This window comes from Salmo trutta, chromosome 19 (assembly GCF_901001165.1).
Source record: "Salmo trutta chromosome 19, fSalTru1.1, whole genome shotgun sequence".
Classification (NCBI taxonomy): domain Eukaryota; kingdom Metazoa; phylum Chordata; class Actinopteri; order Salmoniformes; family Salmonidae; genus Salmo; species Salmo trutta.
In genome coordinates this window covers 17,745,009-17,765,797 of record NC_042975.1, presented here as the reverse complement: position 1 = coordinate 17,765,797, position 20,789 = coordinate 17,745,009, and the positions used below count along the sequence as shown (strand labels likewise).

At 43.1% G+C, this 20,789-nt stretch overlaps 2 protein-coding genes across 3 annotated transcripts in view; one reads left to right on the top strand and one right to left on the bottom strand.

The window, feature by feature from the left end:
- The first annotated feature begins 22 nt into the window (after positions 1–22).
- rad51d (RAD51 paralog D) lies at positions 23–8,910 on the top strand. Its single transcript, XM_029699930.1, has 10 exons — positions 23–374; positions 500–561; positions 1,259–1,377; positions 6,603–6,684; positions 6,833–6,967; positions 7,070–7,165; positions 7,432–7,522; positions 7,841–7,911; positions 8,243–8,407; positions 8,667–8,910. Exons 1-10 carry the CDS (start codon positions 293–295, stop codon positions 8,772–8,774), a joined length of 1,011 nt encoding a protein of 336 aa, XP_029555790.1. The 5' UTR covers positions 23–292; the 3' UTR covers positions 8,775–8,910.
- The window catches only part of lig3 (ligase III, DNA, ATP-dependent), a 25,157-nt gene continuing 13,206 nt past the window's right edge, over positions 8,839–20,789 (bottom strand). Inside the window, exons 15-21 of one of the 2 annotated variants that reach the window (XM_029699926.1) lie at positions 17,174–17,316; positions 16,615–16,689; positions 12,199–12,345; positions 11,534–11,684; positions 10,459–10,568; positions 10,189–10,275; positions 8,839–9,926 (exon numbers count right to left, since the gene is read on the bottom strand). In XM_029699926.1, coding sequence (XP_029555786.1) covers positions 9,693–9,926; positions 10,189–10,275; positions 10,459–10,568; positions 11,534–11,684; positions 12,199–12,345; positions 16,615–16,689; positions 17,174–17,316 — 947 coding nt within the window. In that variant the 3' untranslated portion in view covers positions 8,839–9,692. Of the gene's footprint in view, positions 9,952–10,188; positions 10,276–10,458; positions 10,569–11,533; positions 11,685–12,198; positions 12,346–16,614; positions 16,690–17,173; positions 17,317–20,789 lie in introns of both variants that reach the window. The other variant, XM_029699927.1, reaches the window with a different exon arrangement.

The following is a 20,789-nucleotide window of genomic DNA, read 5'->3' as shown; positions in this document are numbered from 1 at the left end:
CTACACATTTAGCGTAGACGATGACAGAGCATGTTCAGAGTGTTTGCACATTTTCATATCCGGAATTACGTCACGACCACTTTCTCTGGAAGAGCTTCCGAAAATATAGCGGCATTATATATATTTTCTAAAACTTGAAAGCATAACAAACTACCATGGATAGTTTCTCAAAACTGTAAAGTTGAAGTGCATGTAGACCATGTAACTATTTAGACATCCCATATTACAGTGGACAGCTTGCTAGCTTCTTTCTGGACATAGCTACTGCTAGCTGCCTAGCTAGCTATGTGCCATGGTTGTTCTCAGAGATGGCATGTGTCCTGGATTGAGTGAAGAATTGGTTGAGGCTTTTCGGGCAGCAGACATTACAACAGGTAGGTGGGTTTTAATCAATTTGTTTACTCTGGTTAATCTAGCTAGTTGATGTGGCAATGTTGGTATGACAAAGTATTGAAATACAATAATAATACAATCAAAGTTACATTATCATTTTTTTAAGTGGAAGATCTGGTGTCATCAGATACAGAAGACCTTGCTCAAAAATGTTCCGTGTCCTATAAGGTAAAACATGCATGACTAATTCATTTCTATAATCATTATGTGATCTTGCAGACGTTGATTCAACTTTGATCTAACTTTATTAAACGAGCATCATGACCATTCGCCTCAGTAGGGTTGTGACTAGATGGAGTACTGCTACGACCGGAAGTAACGTTTCTTAGCAGGTTATGAGAACATTTTAGCTAACCCTAAACCTTTTCCTAATCTTAACCTAATTATCCTAACCTGCTCCGTTAATTCTTCTAATGCAGAGGTGTCAAACTCATTCCATGGAGGGCCTAGTGTCTGCTGTTTTTTTTGGTTTTCCTTTCAATTAAGATCTAGACAACCAGGTAAGTTCCTTACTAATTAGTGACCTTAATTCATTAGTCAAGTACAAGGGAGGAGCGAATACCAGCAGACACTCGGCCCTCCGTGGAATGAGTTTGACCTGGTCCTAACCTGTTGCGTAAGTTCTCCTAACCTGCTACGAACAAGTTACTTCTGGTTGTGGCTGTATTCCACCTAGTCAGAATCCCTGAGTAGCCGGTTCTCTGCACGTAGAGAATGAACGTGATGCGCAGATGCCTCGGGAAGCTCCAGATCTTTTATTGCTGCAGACAAAAGATCCTGGAAAAGTTGGATCCGCAACCACTCCGTTTCTGTAATGAGACAATGTTACAAACACTTTTGGCCACTGACTAACTTTGCATTTCAGGCCCTGCTGGCTATACGCAGAGTGCTCCTTGCCCAGCACACAGCATTCCCTGTATCAGGTGCTGATCTATATGAAGACCTGCTGAGTTCAACAGCCATCCTCTCCACAGGCAATCCTAGGTGAGAATCTGCACATCACGTTGAAGGCCCTACATCGAAACTGTCTGAGGGACTTTCTATCAGCCAAAACCAGTCAAGTGCCTGTAGTCTTGATGAGTATAAAAAAAACAGAAGAAGTCTAGCATGAGACAAAAGTTATTGGGTTATGTCTTGAGGGTCGATAATTACAGTTGAAGTCAGAAGTTTACATTCACTTTAGCCATATACATTTAAACTCCGTTTTTCACAATTTCTGATATTTTAATCCTAGTAAAAATTCCCTGTCTTAGGTCATTTATTTTAAGAATGCGAAATGTCAGAATAATAGTGGAGTGATTTATTTCAGCTTTTATTTCTTTCATCACATTCCCAGTGGGTCAGAAGTTTACATACACTCAATTAGTATTTGGTAGCATTGTCTTTAAATTGTTTAACTTGGGTCAAACATTTCGAGTAGCCTTCCACAAGCTTCCCACAATAAGTTGGGTGAATTTTGGCCCATTCCTCCTGACAGAGCTGGTGTAACTAAGTCAGGTTTGTAGGCCTCCTTGCTCGCACACGCTTTTTCAGTTCTGCCCACAAATTTTCTATAGGATTGAGGTCAGGGCTTTGTGATGGCCACTCCAATTCCTTGACTTTGTTGTCCTTAAGCCATTTTGCAACAACTTTGGAAGTATGCTTGGGGTCATTGTCCATTTGGAAGACCCATTTGCATCTAAGCTTTAACTTCCTGACTGATGTCTTGAGATATTGCTTCAATATATCCACAGAATTTTTCTGCCTCATGATGCCATCTATTTTGTGAAGTGCACCAGTCACTCCTGCAGCAAAGCACCCCCACAACATGATGCTGCCACCCCCATCCTTCACAGTTTGGATGGTTTTCTTCGGCGTGCAAGCCTCCCCCTTTTTCCTTCAAACATAACGATGGTCATTATGGCCAAACAGTTCTATTTTTGTTTCATCAGACCAGAGGACATTTCTCCGAAAAGTACGATCTTTGTCCCCATGTGCAGTCGTGGCCAAAAGTTTTGAGAATGTGAAAATTAATATTTGTGTCAGTCTGCCACCTCAGTTTGTATGATGGCAATTTGCATATACTACAGAATGTTAAAAAGAGTGATCAGATTAATTGCAAAGTCCCTCTTTGCCATGTAAATGAGCTGAATCCGCCAAAAAACATTTCCACTGCATTTCAGCCCTGCCACAAAAGGACCAGCTGACATCATGTCAGTGATTCTCTCGTTAACACAGGTGTGAGTGTTGATGAGGACAAGGCTGGAGATCACTCTGTCATGCTGATTGAGTTCGAATAACAGACTGGAAGCTTCAAAAGGAGGGTGGTGCTTGGAATCATTGTTCTTTCTCTGTCAACCATGGTTAGTTGCAAGGAAACCTGTGCCGTCATCATTGCTTTGCACAAAAAGGGCTTCACAGGCAAGGATATTGCTGCCAGTAACATTGCACCAAAATCAACCATTTATCGGATCATCAAGAACTTCAAGGAGAGCGGTTCAATGGTTGTGAAGAAGGCTTCAGGGTGCCCAAGAAAGTCCAGCAAGCGCCAGGACCGTCTCCTAAAGTTGATTCTGCTGCGGGATCGGGGCACCACCAGTACAGAGCTTGCTCAGGAATGGTAGCAGGCAGGTGTGAGTGCATCTGCACGCACAGTGAGGCGAAGACCTTTGGAGGATGGCCTGGTGTGAAGAAGGGCAGCAAAGAAGCCACTTCTCTCCAGGAAAAACATCAGGAACAGACTGATATTCTGCAAAAGGTACAGGGATTGGAATGCTGAGGACTGGGGTAAAGTCATTTTCTCTGATGAATCCCCTTTCCGATTGTTTGGGGCATCTGGAAAAAAGCTTGTCTGGAGAAGACAAGGTGAGCGCTACCATCAGTCCTGTGTCATGCCAGCAGTAAAGTATCCTGAGACCATTCATGTGTGGGGTTGCTTCTCAGCCAAGGGAGTGGGCTCACTCACAATTTTGCCTAAGAACACAGCCATGAATAAAGAAGGGTACCAACACATCCTCCGAGAGCAACTTCTCCCAACCATCCAGGAACAGTTTGGTGACGAACAATGCCTTTTCCAGCATGATGGAGCAACTTGCCATAAGGCAAAGTGATATCTAGGTGGCTCGGGGAACAAGACATCGATATTTTGGGTCCATGACCAGGAAGCTCCCCAGACCTTAATCCCATTGAGAACGTGTGGTCAGTCCTCAAGAGGCGGGTGGACAAACAAAACCCCACAAATTCTGACAAACTCCAAGCATTGATTATGCAAGAATGGGCTGCCATCAGTCAGGATGATTCCCAGAAGTTAATCGACAGCATGCCAGGGCGGATTGCAGAGCTCTTGAAAAAGAATGGTCAATACTGCAAATATTGACTCTTTGCATCAACTTCATGTAATTGACAATAAAAGCCTTTGACACTTATGAAATGCTTGTAATTATACTTCAAGAATTGCATAGCAACATCTAACAAAAATATCTAAAGACACTGAAGCAGCAAACTTTGTGGAAATTAATATTTGTGTCATTCTCAAAAGTTTTGGCCATGACTGTACAGTTGCAAATCATAGTCTGACTTTTTTATGGCGGTTTTGGAGCAGTGGATTCTTCCTTGCTGAGCGGCCTTTCAGGTTATGTCGATATAGGACTTGTTTTACTGTGGACATCAATACTTTTGTACCCGTTTCCTCCAGCATCTTCACAAGGTCCTTTGCTGTTGTTCTGGGATTGATTTGCACTTTTCGCACCAAAGTACGTTCATCTCTAGGAGACAAGGTAGCCTAGTGGTTAGAGCGTTGGACTAGTAACCGGAAGATTGCAAGATCGAATCCCATGCTGACAAGGTATAAATCTGTTGTTCTGCCCCTGAACAAGGCAGTTAACCCACTGTTCCTAGGCCGTCATTGAAAATAAGAATTTGTTCTTAACTGACTTGCCTAGTTAAATAAAGGTAAAATAAAAAGATTGAATTGATCCCCAGATGGATAGGCTAGTAGTTTGTCCCAGGCTAACACACATAGTGCTACTACAAGCATTAGTTTGGCTAACCATGTGTACATACACCAGATGACAGGGGAAGACCGGATACATACACAACAATGTAAATCACGGTTATGTGACGGTATTAGAACAGACAGCAGAAGACACATCAATGAGCAATTAAGGTTGTGGGCGATTCCAGCCTTATGGATGTTACATTTGTGTGCAGAATCTCAACTTTAATGTCTCACAGAATGAACAAACAAAATATAAATGAAACTTTGATGTGTCTATAGTATCCCTTGGGGGGAGTGTATATCCAAAAAAGCGGACTTATAAATATTATATTATAAATATTAGCATGATGGAGAAATAAAGCAAATAATAGCACCTCTTATTTGCTTTATTTCTCCAACATGCTAATATTTATAAGTCCGCTTTTTTGGATATACACTCCCCCCAAGGGATACTATACACACATCAAAGTTTCATTTATATTTTGTTTGTTCATTCTGTGAGACATTAAAGTTGAGATTCTGCACACAAATGTAACATCCATAAGGCTGGAATCGCCCACAACCTTAATTGCCCATTGATGTGTCTTCTGCTGTCTGTTCTAATACCGTCACATAACCGTGATTTACATTGTTGTGTATGTATCCGGTCTTCCCCTGTCATCTGGTGTATGTACACATGTTTAGCCAAACTAATGGTTGTAGTAGCACTATGTGTGTTAGCCTCTCCATGAAATGGATAAGCTTTTTGAGAAGACTGAACGTATTAGCAAAAGTCTGTGAGTTTGTCTTAGGTCAAAACATGGTTAGCCATTTCGAAGGAAGGCTTGGCTGCACACAAACAATAATTTAGAAAATACTGTCATTTCCATTATTACTTTTACAGAGGAAAAACAACCCTTTTGGATGTAACACCTTACAAAGTCTGAAATAGACATTCAAATCTTAAAGATTTCTTGATAAAATCATAACACATTTGTTGTCGTCTGAAACATTTCTAAAATGTCAATTGAAGGCATAGTAACTTAGGACTATATAATTACAGGATGGCCTGAATGCATGCAATTTACGTTAACCCCTTACACTTGTGGAAGTTGTCCTACATAGATAGGACAAAATACTCTGGATACATTCAGTAACATAAGTATTCATTGACATTTTGGAGTAGGTGCAAGATAGAAAAAGAAAAAAAAAAGTACAATTGTTTTAGTGAAAGGTCTAACTGCTGTCTCCAAGTGACCATACACCTCTCTGAACTGTGCACAGTTCCAAAGTAATTTCAATTCACTTTTATGACAAGGAAAGAGCCTAAGGTTATTTTTTGGAGCTCTCCTAGCTTTGCTATTGAGGAACTGACGCAAGCCCAGTTGTAGTTTTTTGTTTGGAATACAGCCGTGTCCCCAACATCACACAATTACTGTTGTTGTTTTACGCAATCCAAAAGCGTACCATTATACATTTGCAATCTGGGTCAGGTGGGCTTCATTTGAAAGCTAAGTTATAAAATACGGTCTTAGTGTTAGGCTTTCAAAAGGCACTTCAGACAAACCGATTTGTAATTTTGGTTCACATAGAATGGAGTCATGAGTGCATTCAAGTGCATGTTCCGCAGCAGATTTTCTTCACAATATGCCAAACATAGGCTCATTCTGTTCAGGACAACCCAGGGTATAACGCATGTCGTCCTTGTAACTGTGGATCAGACATAGCGATCATGAACGTTGATAATTTTAATTACATGAGTATTCAAATTTGGAAAATGTGAAGTGTGCATTTGGACCCATGGGTGTGTGGGTTTGCTTGTATGACATACAAGCGGTGTCATACAACAAATGTGCAAAAGAAGCCCAACTAGCTGGAGAGGTGGGGGCATCTTCTTGTTACGTGGTGCTCAAATTTCTAATGGTTTTCAGTCAAAACCCATACAGGCTGTGAAGTGGAGAACAAATTAGTCGCTTATTAATGACAATTTGCTATTTTCAACCGGTATACGGGATGACTGGCTGTGAGTGGAAAGGGCTACCTGGTCAAATAAAGCCTGCACTCCGACATTTAAGACCTTAAGGATAATTCTGAAAGTGGTTTCATTTGTTATTAACTAACTGTATTTTGCATGCTCAGGTTGACTTTCCCACTGAATCGCCCTTTTATTATTGTATTATGACTTGATGGGTTGGTTTTAGCACCTAGCAGGACTTCATAGCCTTGGTGAATGATAGTGTTTGTTTTCCTCCAGTCTAGATAAGCTCCTAGACTCTGGCTTGTACACAGGAGAGCTCACAGAGTTGGCAGGAGGCCCTGGAAGTGGAAAAACCCAGGTGACCCTTTTCCCACAATCATGTATCATGTCATTGGCAAAGTTTACACCTTGCTTATCAGTGTGGTTGGTTTTCATAGAATGATGCTGGTATCACTAGTGTATTGAGTACAACATGTTTATGCTGCCTACATTTCCCTCTCTTTTAGGTGTGTTTTGGTGTTGCAGTGAATATATCTTACCAACTGAAGCAGAGCGTCATATATGTTGACTCAACAGGAGGACTGTCGGCAAGTCGCTTGCTTCAGATGCTCCAAGCGAAGTCGTGCAATATAGAAGAACAGGTGAGCTAGAAGAGGCTGTGACAATGAAAATCTAGTTGAATTAACATATTCATTTTCATCAAATAAATTCTCACCACACAGTTCTTACCCGTTGTTGTGCAGATGGAGGCTCTTCAGAGAATCCAGGTCTTTCCAGTGTTTGACATCTTCTCGTTACTCGGCTGTCTACATCATTTTCGATGCGTTGGACTTCAGCAGGTAGGCCTTTGAATGTGTGTGTCCCAAATGGCACCTTATTCACTGGTGCACTAATTTGGACTGGGCCCAAAGGGCTCTGGTCAAAAGTTGTGCACTATATAGTGAATAGGGTGCCATTTGGGATGGACTGTATTTGATGTTGCTGAAATAAATTCAATTGAGGTAGTTTTAAGATAACTATAATGACAACTGAAAATGTTGACATAACTGATCATTCATAACTGAACTCAATCATTCTTGCATCCGTCTTGTCATATATTTTACAGGCATCTGCGGGAGGTGGCTCTGTCAAAGCTGTAATTGTGGATTCAGTGTCAGCAGTTATTTCTCCCATACTGGGAGGCAAACAAAATGAAGGTACTATGATTAGTTTCTCATGTGATAATTTCATATTTTCAAGTAGATTATACCTGTTCATTTATCACATATCTTAATAACATTCCCTTTTGAAATAACATTAAGATATAGTATCTGATAACACAAGCAATGCTGTATAATATACCGTATAAAGGACAGCCAGTGGAACGTAATTGATTTAATGAAGAGAATGGCATAATTGTACTCTGCAAAGGGAGTCACCGTTGTGGTTTACTTGATATTAAAGGCAATTTTAGCATTTATTGCATTGTCTATTTGTATAGCGCCATAATGACCTTTGGTGATTGGAATTTCTAGGCATGTCCATGATGATGCAAGTGGCAGGGCTGTTGAAGACAATCGCCAAAGACTTCAATGTAGTCGTTCTGGTGAGGGCAACTGATGAACTATTGTTTTTGGTCCTATTCGGACATCTACACTAAGTGGGGGTTTATTTTGAGACATGAAAGGTAGGAGAGATAGTCGCATTCAAACCATGCTGACTGGTAGCCTAGGCTGTACATGTGTAGCGGGGTCCACACAAGCTACACGTTGTGTACATATGTGGTAGAGTAGGGCCCTGAGGTAACACAATGTGTTGTGAATGTATTGTAATATTTAAAATTGGCAGCAGCTAATGGGGATCCATAATAAATACAAGTGTGCTATGACCTATGAGCCTAATCAAATGGCACAGTGATAAGAATCATGTACCCTCAGGTGACAAACACTGTGACCAGAGATGGCAATGGGCAGCTGAAAGCCGGACTGGGCCAATCATGGAGTCACGTACCTAGAATTCGGATTCTACTGCAACGGCTCGAGAGGCCGGGATCCACTTGTTCTAGTGTACGCACTGCCACTTTGGCCAAGTCCTCAAGACAGGTAACCTATTGAAGTTTTGACACAACCTATTGAAGCTTGTCCATGTTAGTATTCATTCTTAGTCCAAATAAGATAGAAAATGTCATACATGAGGCCCATTAATTTCAGCCTCAATTCTGTGCAATCACAAGAAAATGGTGACATGGAAATCTGTGGTATAACCCAAAAAGGTGATGTCATGGAATCCTGTCCTGTTGCACTGGAGATGTGTTCAAATAGGACCAAACTTAATGGAGATTTAACCTGTTTTGTCTCTTAGCCTTGTCATCTGAAAGAAGAATTTGACTTGCAGTGCTGGGGCAGGTCTGAAGAACAGCTGTATGGAATGTCAGGAAAGAGGAAGCTGGAGAACACTGAGCCCAGCTAGGCCTCAACATCCATGGTGTGCTCATTAGGTATCAAATGGAAGAAAACTGACACAGGGAGAAAAGGATATTCAAACCAGTTTATTTTAAACATTAGCACATCAAAGGTATTGTGTGAATTAAAGGATATTTCTGACAGATTGTCACCTGGTTGCACTCTGGTTTACAAAATTAACAAACCTCAATTTAGTGTTCCACTTGGCCATAAAAAAAAAAGATTGTTAAAAAAAATTGTGACAGTGTCCTGCTAGTCCCCCCCCCCCCCCCATCTTGCATTTCATGTGGAGAACATGCATTGTTAGAAGAAGCCCTCTCCTAGATACTATGACAGTCTAATTTCATGATTTGTATCATTGGGCATGTCCATATGACATGTTTAAACTCTTCCTAATAGTATTGTTATCTACACTACACACTCGATCAAAGGAACCCCGTTTGAAGTGAGAACCTTGGCCTTGAGGTAGGTCAGCTGGACCTAACCCGTTCGTTCACACAGCATGGGCAAACAATTGCAGAAACCAAACTGAAAAAGACTAACTTAAGTAATTATGGTTTATTTGAACCAATGCTACTTGGATACGAAAAAGACTGGAAACAAAATAAATAGAAAGATCCATGGATGGAAACATTACTCAGCCCATAGTAGACAGATACTACTCCTAGCCTGACGTAGTTAGGCCTATATCTTTCTTAAAACTCTAATCATACTCTGCCATGACCATCATAATATCTCATGATCTGGTCCTGTGTCCTTGTGGTTATGTCATTCATAGCAACATTCAACTAAGTTTATATCGGTTTTAGCTTGCATCAAGCTCGGCTGTAAAACATGATCAGTGTATAATGGTCCGTTGTTTGTTAAGCCAACACACTTCAAAATCGCACCAGTGTTCAGCTGGGGGGGTTGTAATTAATGTTCATCAGCAGGGAGGCACCACCCGTCTCTTGCGGATACACTCCCAGATCCAGCCGGGGGTGACTCTCTGGGCATGGCTGTCCTCCTCGGGCTCAGTCAGGGTGTGTGTGGCCGAGGCAGCGTCATACTCCGGCACCAGGTCCCCGTCGTAGGCCAGAAAGTAGCGCCGCAGCTTGGTGTGGTCCTGCACAGAGTCTGGCAGGACAAGCTTCACCCCACTGAAAATGTCCAGTAGAGTCTGGGGAGAGCAGAGAGGAGGAAGTCTTTAAGACAATCCTTAATTAGTTTAATTTCTTCTATCATTTATTAAAATGACAGTAAGTATTACAGATTGCACCTTTAACTAAATACAGTATTACAGATAGATCCCATAATAAATAAAAACATTTAGGTTCTAATATTTCATCTACTAGCATGCCTTGTTATAACTTTTTGTTTAGAAGAATTTGAGCGTGAATCGCAGTTGGTGACAAATGGAACAGAAACAATGAAGCACCCACCTTGTCATTCCTGGGTTCTACCAACTTGGAGGGGGTCATCTTAGTCTTGCTTTGTCCATTACTGTGATGGACAGTTTCAGTCTTTACCTGGAATACATTGGAGCCCAGAGATTTTTCAGCAAGGCTGAAATCTAATCTGGATGACAGAAATGTAATGACCTAATAAAATAAAAAAGTCTACTGATGCTACTTCGTGGTTCACCTATGCAGCACCCTACAACATATTGCCAAATAGGATAACACCAGTTGCTATGGTTGAGTGTAGGGTACCTTCTTTGCGCTGGGCCCTTCTGAGGGCATTTTCCTCTTGGTTGCTAGAACAGGGGAGGGAGGCTCTGTCTTCACTGCCTTAGCTTTGGGGGTATTGCTGTTGCCTGTGCCTAAGGTAATGGAAACATCACGTTGAATCAAAATATATTATTAAGAGTCGGGTTGGAACCGGTTCAGGGAACAGAAACAATCGGAACGAAAGTTCTTTAGTGTTCCGGAACAGAACCGTTACTTTCAAATCTTGAAACGGTTAATATTTTTTGCTCCCCAAAAAATATTCCTAATGTCTAGTATATAGTTCTGTAATTCAGTGAAGTTATGCTAGTAATAGCCTAAACGCATTCCAATTGATGTCATGATGTCCAGCACTTCAAGCCAACCACCCCCTCAATGTCCACCCTTCTCTCTCATCCACCCATGAAATTTGTGTCACATCTCACACTTGCACTTAACTGACCAATTAAAACATGTAAACTAGCTTTCCCATTCCATATCGGTGCTAATTGGTGAGGTAAAATAATGAGATTAATGTAAAAATGATGAGTTCAAGGGTTAAAACACTTACAGAAAGGAACTATACGAATATGACTTTTGGGGTTCGAACCGGTTCAGAATTTTATGCTGGTTGGAACACTGGACCGGGAAAAAAAAGGGGTTCTGTTCAGAATGGAATGATTGGAAAATCATTTTGGTTCCAAGTTGTTAAGAGTACATTATTACTGTCATGAGGAGATCATGTAATTTCCCTAAAGTGTCCCTAAAGTGTCAAACAAAAAGGATGGAAATCTCAAACCAAGGAGAGTTGTCATACCATGTTTTTTCCTTCCTCTAGGTTTTTTTATTTATTAGTTGGGTGTACAGATGCAGTACTTACCAATAAAACATTCTAACAATACGAACATGTGTAAATAAGTATGAATATATGTCCGCGTCCATAGGGAAGAGGGTGCCATTTCAGACGCACCCATGCATATACACATACTTATTGACATATGTTCATAGTGTTTGTTTGCATTATTGGTGAGTAAAGCATCAACTACATACCCGAGACCAGACACATGTCTATGGTACTCACTGGTCTTTCTGGGCGTGACTGGCCTCTGGGAGGTGGAGGGTGGAGAGTTGCTCCCACTGTCTCCTGAAGAGCCCTTGTCATCCTCACCTCCTTTGGAGGGCCCTGCTGTCACCTCAAAGTCACACCTCTCCTTGGAGATGCGGAAGAGCTCCTGAGCGAGAAAAACAAAAGTCATGAAGTTAGTGTTACTAGGGTATATGCCAATTATCTTTGAGGAATAGTTGTGCTGTGTACAACAACCGTTTATGACAGGAAAGGTTTTGCATTGTATAGTAGAGATGTAATAACAAAACTTAATGCGAATTTGAGCTATTGTGTATAAATGTCTATTCAGCTCAAAAGACTATACCTTCTTATCACACCAAAACCACCTCAGCAGCAAACCATCTGTGTTTAACACATTTTGGTTGCTATTTGAATATCGATACACAATTATAGTACAAGTTCCTCTGTATTCGTATCTGTTTGACTAAAAGACAACGGCTGACCAAGTGGTACTGTTTCTATTGTTGATAAAAAAAAATGTAATCCTTTACTTCTACATGGATATTAAGTCGGTTGCACAGAGCACCTATAAATAAGTATAATGGTTTTACATTACAGATAAGAAAAAATAAACATAAAATAGAAGCCCTACATAGTTGCATGATCAGGGTGTTCCTTACTTTGAGCTGCATCAGGTTGGTTGCACTCTTCCAGTCCTTGTCGTCACGGACACGCGTCATGCGGGGGAAGCGGATGGATATGCCGTCGGCGGTGTGCATCTCCGACTTGGAGAACTCCGCCCCCGTGATCTCCCACACCGGCGCTTTCTATCTCAGGGAGAGAGACATACGAGGATAAAGTCAGTACTCAGGCTGCGTCCCAAAACACATTTTAGTCAATTAGCAGATGTTCTTATCCAGAGAGACTTCAGTTTAGTGCATTCATCATAAGGTAGCTAGGTAAGACAACAACATATCACAGTAAGTACATTTTTCCTCAAAATAGCCATCAGCAAAATCAGAGCTAGTAAGAGGGGGGGAAAGTAAAGTTTGGGGTGGGGGGTGCTGTGGGATTATTTAAAATACTCTTCAACGTAGGGTTTCAGATGTTTTTGGAAGATAGGCAGGAACTCTGCTGGCCTAGCTTCAGGGGAAGCTGGTTCCACCATTGGGGTGCCACGATTGAGAAGAGCTTGGACTGGGCTGAGCGGGAGTTGACTTGCCGTATGGGTGGGAGGGCCAAGCGACTAGAGGTGGCAGAACGGAGTGCTCGGGTTGGGTTGTAGAGTTTGAGCATAGCCTGAAGGTAGGGAGGGGCAGTTCCTCTTGCTGCTCCACAGACAAGTACCATGGTCTTGTAGTGGATGCAAGCTTCAACTGGAAGCTAGTAGAGTGTGCTGAGTGACATGGGAGAACTTGATGTTTGCAGAGAACCACAGGGTCTTGTCCAGGGTCACGCCAAGGTTTTTTGCACTCGGAGGGGGATATTGTGGAGTTGTCAACATTGATGGAGAGGTCTTGGAGCGGACAGGCCTTCCCCGGGAGGAAGTGCAGCTCCGTCTTGTTGAGGTTGAGCTTGAGGTGGTGTGCCAACATCCAAGCTGAGATATCTGCCAGGCACGCTGAGATGCGTGTCGCCACCTGGGTGTCAGAAGGGGGAAGGAGAAGAGTAGTTGAGTGTATTCTGCATAGCAATGATAGGAGAGACCATGTGAGGATATGACAGAGCTGAGTGATTTGCTGTATGAAGAGGAGAGGGCCTATAACCGAGCCCTGGGGGACACCAGGAGTGAGTACATGGTGCAGACACAGATCCTCTCCACGTCACCTGGTAGGAGCGATCTGCCAGGTAGGATGCAATCCAAGAGTGTGCAGAGCCTGAGACACCCAGCCCTGAGAGGAGGATCTGATGGTTCACGGTGTTGAAGACAGCGGCTAGATCGAGGAGGAGTCAGCTTTGGCAGTACGGAGAGTCTACGTGACATAGAAGAGCAGTCTCGGTTGAGTGACCCGTCTTGACTGGTTAGGGTCAATAAGATTGTTCTGAAAGCGATAACGAGAGAGTTGATCAGAGACATCACACAAGTGTTTTGGAAAGAAAGGAAAGACGGATACTGGTCTGTAGCCAAGTGTTTGGATGTCGTCAACCTTTTCAAAGTGGTTGACGAAGTCGTCCGCAGAGGGAGGGGATACAGGATTAACGACGGAGACTGGAAAATAGTTTCATAGGGTTAGATTCAGAGGTTTGACAGATTGTATCTGCTGCTAAAACCATCGTGGAAAAGGATAATAGGTCCTCCAGAAGTTTAGTACCCTATCACCCACAGTGCACTCGGAAAGTATTCAGACCCTTTGCTATGAGACTTGAAATTGAGCTCCGGTGCATCCTGTTTTCATTGATCACCCTTGATGTTTCTACAACTGGATTGGAGTCCATGAGGTCTAAGGAATTGTCAGTAGAGCGCCGAGACAGGATTGTGTTCAGGCACAGATCTGGGGAAGGTTACCAAAAAGTTTCTGCAGCATTGAAGGTCCAAGAACACAGTGGCCTCCATAATAATTAAATGGAAGAAGTTTGGAACCTCCTAGATCTGGCCGCCCAGCCAAACTGAGCAATCGGTGGAGAAGGGACTTGGTCGGGGAGGTGACCAAGAAACCGATGGTCACTCTGACAGAGCTCCAGAGTTCCTCAGTGGAGATAGGAGAACCTTCCAGAAGGACAAACATCTCTGGAGCACTCCACCAATAAGGCCTTTATGGTAGAGTGGCTAGACGGAAGCCACTCCTCAGTAAAAGGCACATGACAGCCGAAAGGACTCAGTCTTGCTTCTCATGGTCTATCTGGTCGGATGAAACCAAGATTGAACTCTTTGGCCTAAACATCACGTCTGGAGAAAACCTGTTTCCATCCCTACGGTGAAGCATGGTGGTGGCAGCATCATGCTGCAGGGACTGAGAGACTTGTCAGGATCGAGGGAAAGATGAACAGAGCAAAGTATAGAGATCCTTGATGAAAACCTGCTCCAGACCGCTCAGGACCTCAGACTTGGGCGAAGGTTCACCTTCCAACAGGACAACGACCTTAAGCACACAGCCAAGAAAACGCAGGAGTGGCTTCGGGACAAGTCTCTGAATGTCCTTGACTGGCGAGACCTGAAAATAGTTGTGCAGTGATGCTCCCCATTCAAACCGGACAGAGATTGAGAGGTTCTGCAAGCTTGTAGCGTCATACAAGAAGACTCGAGGCTGTAATCGCTGCCAAAGGTGCTTCAACAAAGTACTGAGTAAAGGGTCTGAATAGTTATGTAAAATGTGATAACAGTAGAAACGTCGATGGAGGGCGGTCTAAATATACACAATTACTTACATTTACGTCATTTAGCAGACGCTCTTATCTCGAGCGACTTACAAATGGGTGCATTCACCTTATTCCTATCAGTATCTTATTCACAAGGCCTGGCTTGAGCTATAGGTGCTGCACAGATTGATACTCATTATCAAGATTGACCAATCAGGGAGGCAACAAAGAGACCCCTGAAGGAGCTGCAAAGCTCCACAGCAGAGATTGGAGTATCTGTCCATAGGACCACTTTAAGCCGTACACTCCACAGAGCAGGGCTTTATGGAAGAGTGGCCAGGAAAAAAATAAGAAAACATGTTTGGTGTTTGTCAAAAGGCATGTGGGAGACTCCCCAAACATGGAAGAGGGAACTCTGGTCAGATGAGACTAAAATTGAGCTTTTTGCCATCAAGGAAAACGCCATGTCTGGCGCAAACCCAACACATCACTCCGAGAACATGGTGGTGCCAGCATCATGCTGTGGGGATGTTTTTCCCCATCGGCAGGGAAAGGGAAACTGGTCAGAATTGAAGGAATGATGGATGGCGCTAAATACAGAGAAATTCTTGAGGGAAACCTGTTTCAGTCTTCCAGAGATTTGATACTGGGACAGAGGTTCACCTTCCAGCAGGATAATGACCCTAAGCATACTGCTAAAGCAACACTCAAATGGTTTAAGGGGAAACATTTAAATGTCTTGGAATGGCCTAGACGAAGCCCAGACCTCAATCCGATTGAGAATCTGTGGTATGACTTAAAGATCGCTGTACACCGGCAGAACCCATCCAACTTGAAGGAGCTGGAGCAGTTTTGCCTTGAATGGGAAAAATTCCAGTGGCTAGATGTGCCAAGCTTAGAGACATACCCCAAGAGACTTGCAGCTGTAATTGCTGCAAAAGGTGGCTCTACAAAGTATTGACTTTGTGGAGGTGAATAGTTATGCACGCTCAAGTTCTTTTTTCTTTTAACAAAAACTATTTTTCATCTTCAAAGTGGTAGGCATGTTGTGTAAATCAAATGATACAAACCCCCCAAAAATCCATTTTAATTCCAAGTTACAACCTTGTGATTATTGTGATTTTGCCATTGTAATTGTTTGTTAGATACATTTTAGACTACAAATGCTATGATCGTATGCTATCCATTTGTTTGTCTTTTTGTATGCCATTTTTTTTGTAAATATTTGAGTTATCCAATGATTAGGCCACACTAGGCCATGATTACAAACCCCTGTGTGTCTCTTGACACTATATAAATGACTCATCTCGCAGTGTTTGTGATGATACCCTGATGAAGACAGCTTTGCTGTCGAAACGTTGGTTATTCAATTTTTTCATCTGAGCTCTTAGAGTGTGCGGCTTTCCTTTATTTTCTAATTCCAAGTTACAACCTGGAATTATTTGTAAGGCAACAAAATTGGAAAAATGCCAAGGGGGTGAATACTTTCAAAAGCCACTGTATAATGACTCAAAGCCACATCTTAATCACATTTACATTTTAGTAATTTAGCAGACACTCTTATCTAGAGCGACTTACAAGAGCAATTAGGGTGAAGTGCCTTGCTCAAGAGCACATCGGCAGATTTTTCACCTAGTCAGCTCAGGGATTCAAACCAGCAACCTTTCGGCTACCTGCCACTCCGCTATGGAGAGCCTAACTTAATTGAAAAGCCTAAAGAAGTCTGGAGATTCACAATTTTTGTCCTTGAACAGAACCCAGCAGGAGATTAAAATGCATTAAACTATATTAAATCTCACCTCAGGATCGCGGATAATAAAATCAGGGTAATAGTTCTTGATGATTTTCAACCAGCCAGGGATTTTACTGGGTTCCTGGAGACAGAAATGAGATGTACACATACAAACATTAAAGAACAGTCCTCATACTTCATGAATTCCAAATACCCTCCTAGCCCCTAGGCACTCCTGTATATCTGAAATGAGTGAATAGGTTTAAACAGCATGGTAATTGCTCCATCTTGACTTCTGATAGGATTGGTGAAATTTGCGCCATACTGCTTACGCCTATTCAGGCGTGCCTAGGTCAGGGGTATTCAAATCTTACCCCACGAGGTCCGGACAACTGCTGGTTTTCTGTTCTACCGGATAATCAACTGCACCCACCTGATGTCCCAGGTCTAAATTAGTCCCTGATTTGAGGAGAAGAATGAAGAAAAAAAAAAAAAAGCAGTGGAACTGGCTTTGAGGTCCAGATTTGAATTTGAGGGCCCAAGTTGGAATTCAGAAAACCCTATTTCACCAACAGGCCACTCAAGAGTGAACTGTCGGGCAGTCCCCCCCAAGCTGCTTGAGTCACCTTGCTGATTTTGATCATGTCCAGCTCCTTCTGGAGTCGGGTCAACATGGCGTCATCGTAGCCTCCGGAGCACTTGGTCACGGTGCACCACTTCTTAGAGTTGGGGTCATAGCAGCCCATTAAGAAACTGGACATTATCCCGCCTGGTAGAGACATACAACATATTATAAAAACACATTCATGTGAGATATTTTTCTACCCCCACAGCCCAAAATGGTCAGATTCTGTACATGCTGGATATATAGACTACATCCCAAATGGCACCCTATTCTCTATATAGTGCACTAGTTATAGGGCTCTGGTCAAAAGTAGTGCACTAAATAGGGAAAAGGGAAAGATGCCATTTGGGATGTACACAGACTATACTAAGCCACGAGTTGCCATAAGTGAAATGAATGTTAGAGTAGATGTTAGACAAACACACTGAACAAAAATATAAAACGCAAAATGTCAGTCCCATGTTTCATGAGATAAAAAAACTAAAACAAAATGTTCAATACGCACAAAGCTGAACAATGGCGCCGGAGATGGCTGCCGTTTTATGGGCTCCTAACCAAATGTGCTATTGTGTGCGTTTTTTCATTAAATCGGACACGAAGGAAATACTTCAGACACCGGACAAGGCCCAAATCCCCGTCATTCGCATGAAGAGACAGAGATATCGGGGAAGTAGGTCGGGGAGCCTTGTAAAGATCCGACGGCGAGTGGGTAATCCGCCTCTACCATCAGTCCTATTAGCCAAAGTGCAATCATTGGATAATAAAATGAATGATCTCCGATCAAGACGAGCCAACCAACGGGATATTAAAAACAAATATATTGTGTTTCACAAAGTCGTGGCTGAACGACGACATGGATAACATACAGCTAGCTGGGTTTTCCGTGCATCTGCAAGATAGAACAGCTGCCTCCGGTAAGACAAGGGGTGGTGGTTTGTGTCTATTTGTAAATAACAGCTAGTGCACAAAATCTAATATTAAAGAAGTCTCAAGGTTTTGCTCACCTGAGGTAGAGCATCTCATGATAAGCTGTAGACCGCACTATTTACCAAGAGCGTTTTCATCTATATTTTTCGTAGTGGTCTATTTACCACCACAAATCGATGCTGGCACTAAGACCGTACTCAACGAACTGTATAAGGCCATAAGCAAACAACAAAATGCTCATCCAGAGTCTGCGCGCCTAGTGGCCAGGGACTTTAACGCAAGGAAAGTTAAATCCATTTGACCTAATTTCTACCAGCATGTTACATGTGCAAATAGAGGGGGAGAAAAAAAATTGAATAAAAAAATAAAAACTCCAGACCACCTTTACTCCACACGCAGACGCATTCAAAACTCTCCTTCGCCCTACATTTGGCAAATCTGACCATAACGCTATCCTCTGGATTCCTGCTTACAAGCAAAAACTGAAGCAGGATATACCAGTGACTCATTCAATACGGAAGTGGTCAGATGAAGCAGATGCTAAGCTACAGGACTGTTTTGCTAGCACAGACTGGAATATGTTTCTGGGATTCTTCCTATGGCATTGAGGAGTACACCACATCAGTCACTGGCTTCATCAATAAGTGCATTGATGATGTCCCCACAGTGACCGTACGTACTTACCCCAACCAGAAGCCATGTATTACAGGCAACATCCGCACTGAGCTAAAGGCTTGAGCTGCCGCTTTCAAGGAGCAGGACTATAACCCGGAAGCTTATAAGAAATCCCACTATGCCCTTCGACGAACCATCAAACAGGCAAAGCATCAACACAGGACAAAGATTGAATCGTACTACACCGGCTCCGATGCTCGATGGATGTGGCAGGGCTTGCAAACTATTACGGACTACGAAGGGAAGCACAGCCGCGAGCTGCCCAGCGACACGAGCCTACCAGACGAGCTAAATGACTTCTATGCTCACTTTGAGGCAAGCAACACTGAAGCATGTATGAGAGCACCAGCTGTTCCAGGACGACGGTGTGATCGCGCTCTTCGTAGCTGATGTGAATAAGACCTTTAAACAGGTCAACATTCACAAGGCCTTAGGGCCAGATGGATTATCAGGGCATGTACTCAAAGCATGCCGTGACCAACTGGCAAGTGTCTTCACTGACATTTTCAAAGTCTCCCTGACCGAGTCTAATACCAACATGTTTCCAGCAGACCACCATAGTCCCTGTGCACAACACCAAGGTAACCTGCCTAAATGACTACCGACCCGTAGCACTCACGTCTGTTACCATGAAGTGCTTTGAAATGCTGGTCATGGCTCACATCAACATCGCAGAAACCCTAGACCTACTCCAATTTGCATACCGCCCCAACAGATCCACAGATGATGCAATCTCTATTGCACTCCACACTGCCCTTTCCCACCTGGACAAAAGGAACACCTATGTGAGAATGCTATTCATTGACTACAGCTCAGCATTCAACACCATAGTGGCCTCACAGCTCATCACTAAGCTAAGGACCCTGGGACTAAACACCTCCCTCTGCAACTGGATCCTGGACTTGCTGACGGGCCACCCCCAGGGGGTAAGGGCAGGTAACAACACATCTGCCACGCTGATCCCAAACACGGAGGCCCCTCAGGGGTGCGTGCTCAGTACCCTCCTGTACTCCCTATTCACCCATGACTGCATGGCCAAACACCATCATTAAGTTTGCTGACAAAAAAGTGGTAGGCCTGATTCCCGACAACGATGAGACAGCCTATAGGGAGGTGGTCAGAGACCTGGCAGTGTGGTGCCAGGATAACATCTCCCTCAACGTGATCAAGACAAAAGGAGATTGATTGTGGACAACAGGAAAAAGAGGGCTGAGCACGCCCCCATTCTCATCGTAGTGGAGCAGGTTGAGAGCTTCAAGTTCATTGGTATCAACATCAACAAACTAACATGGTCCAAACACACCAAGATAGTCATGAAGAGGGCATGACAACACCTTTTCCCCCTCAGGAGATTGAAAAGATTTGGCATGGGTCCTCAGATCCTCAAAAGGTTATACAGCTGCACCGTCGAGAGCATCCTGACTGGTTGCATCACCGCCTGGTATGGCAACTGCTCGGACTCCGACGGCAAGGCACTACAGAGGGTCGTGCGTATGGCCCAGTACATCACTGGGGCCAAGGTTCCCGCCCTCCAGGGCCTATATACCAGGCAGTGTCAAAGGAAACTCCTAAAAATGGTCAGACTCCAGCCACCCTAGTCAGACTGTTCTCTTTGCTACCACACGGCAAGCAATACAGGAGCACCAAGTCTAGGTCCAAAAGGCTTAAAAGCTTCTACCCCCAAGCCATAAGACTATTTGCATTGACAACCCCCCCCCCCCATTTTTACACTGCTGCTACTCCATCTATGCTTAGTCACTTTACCTCTACCTACATATTACCTCAATATCTCGACTAACCTGTGCCCCCGCACATTGACTCTGTACCCCATTGTATATAGCCTCTACTGTTATTTTATTGTTGCTCTAATTATTTGTTATTTTTCTATTTTCCTTAAAATAGTTTATTTTAGTAAATACTTTCTTGAAACTGCATTGTTGGTTAAGGGCTTGCAAGTAAGCATTTCACTGTAATGTTTACACCTGTTTTACTCAGCACGTGACAAATAAAACTTC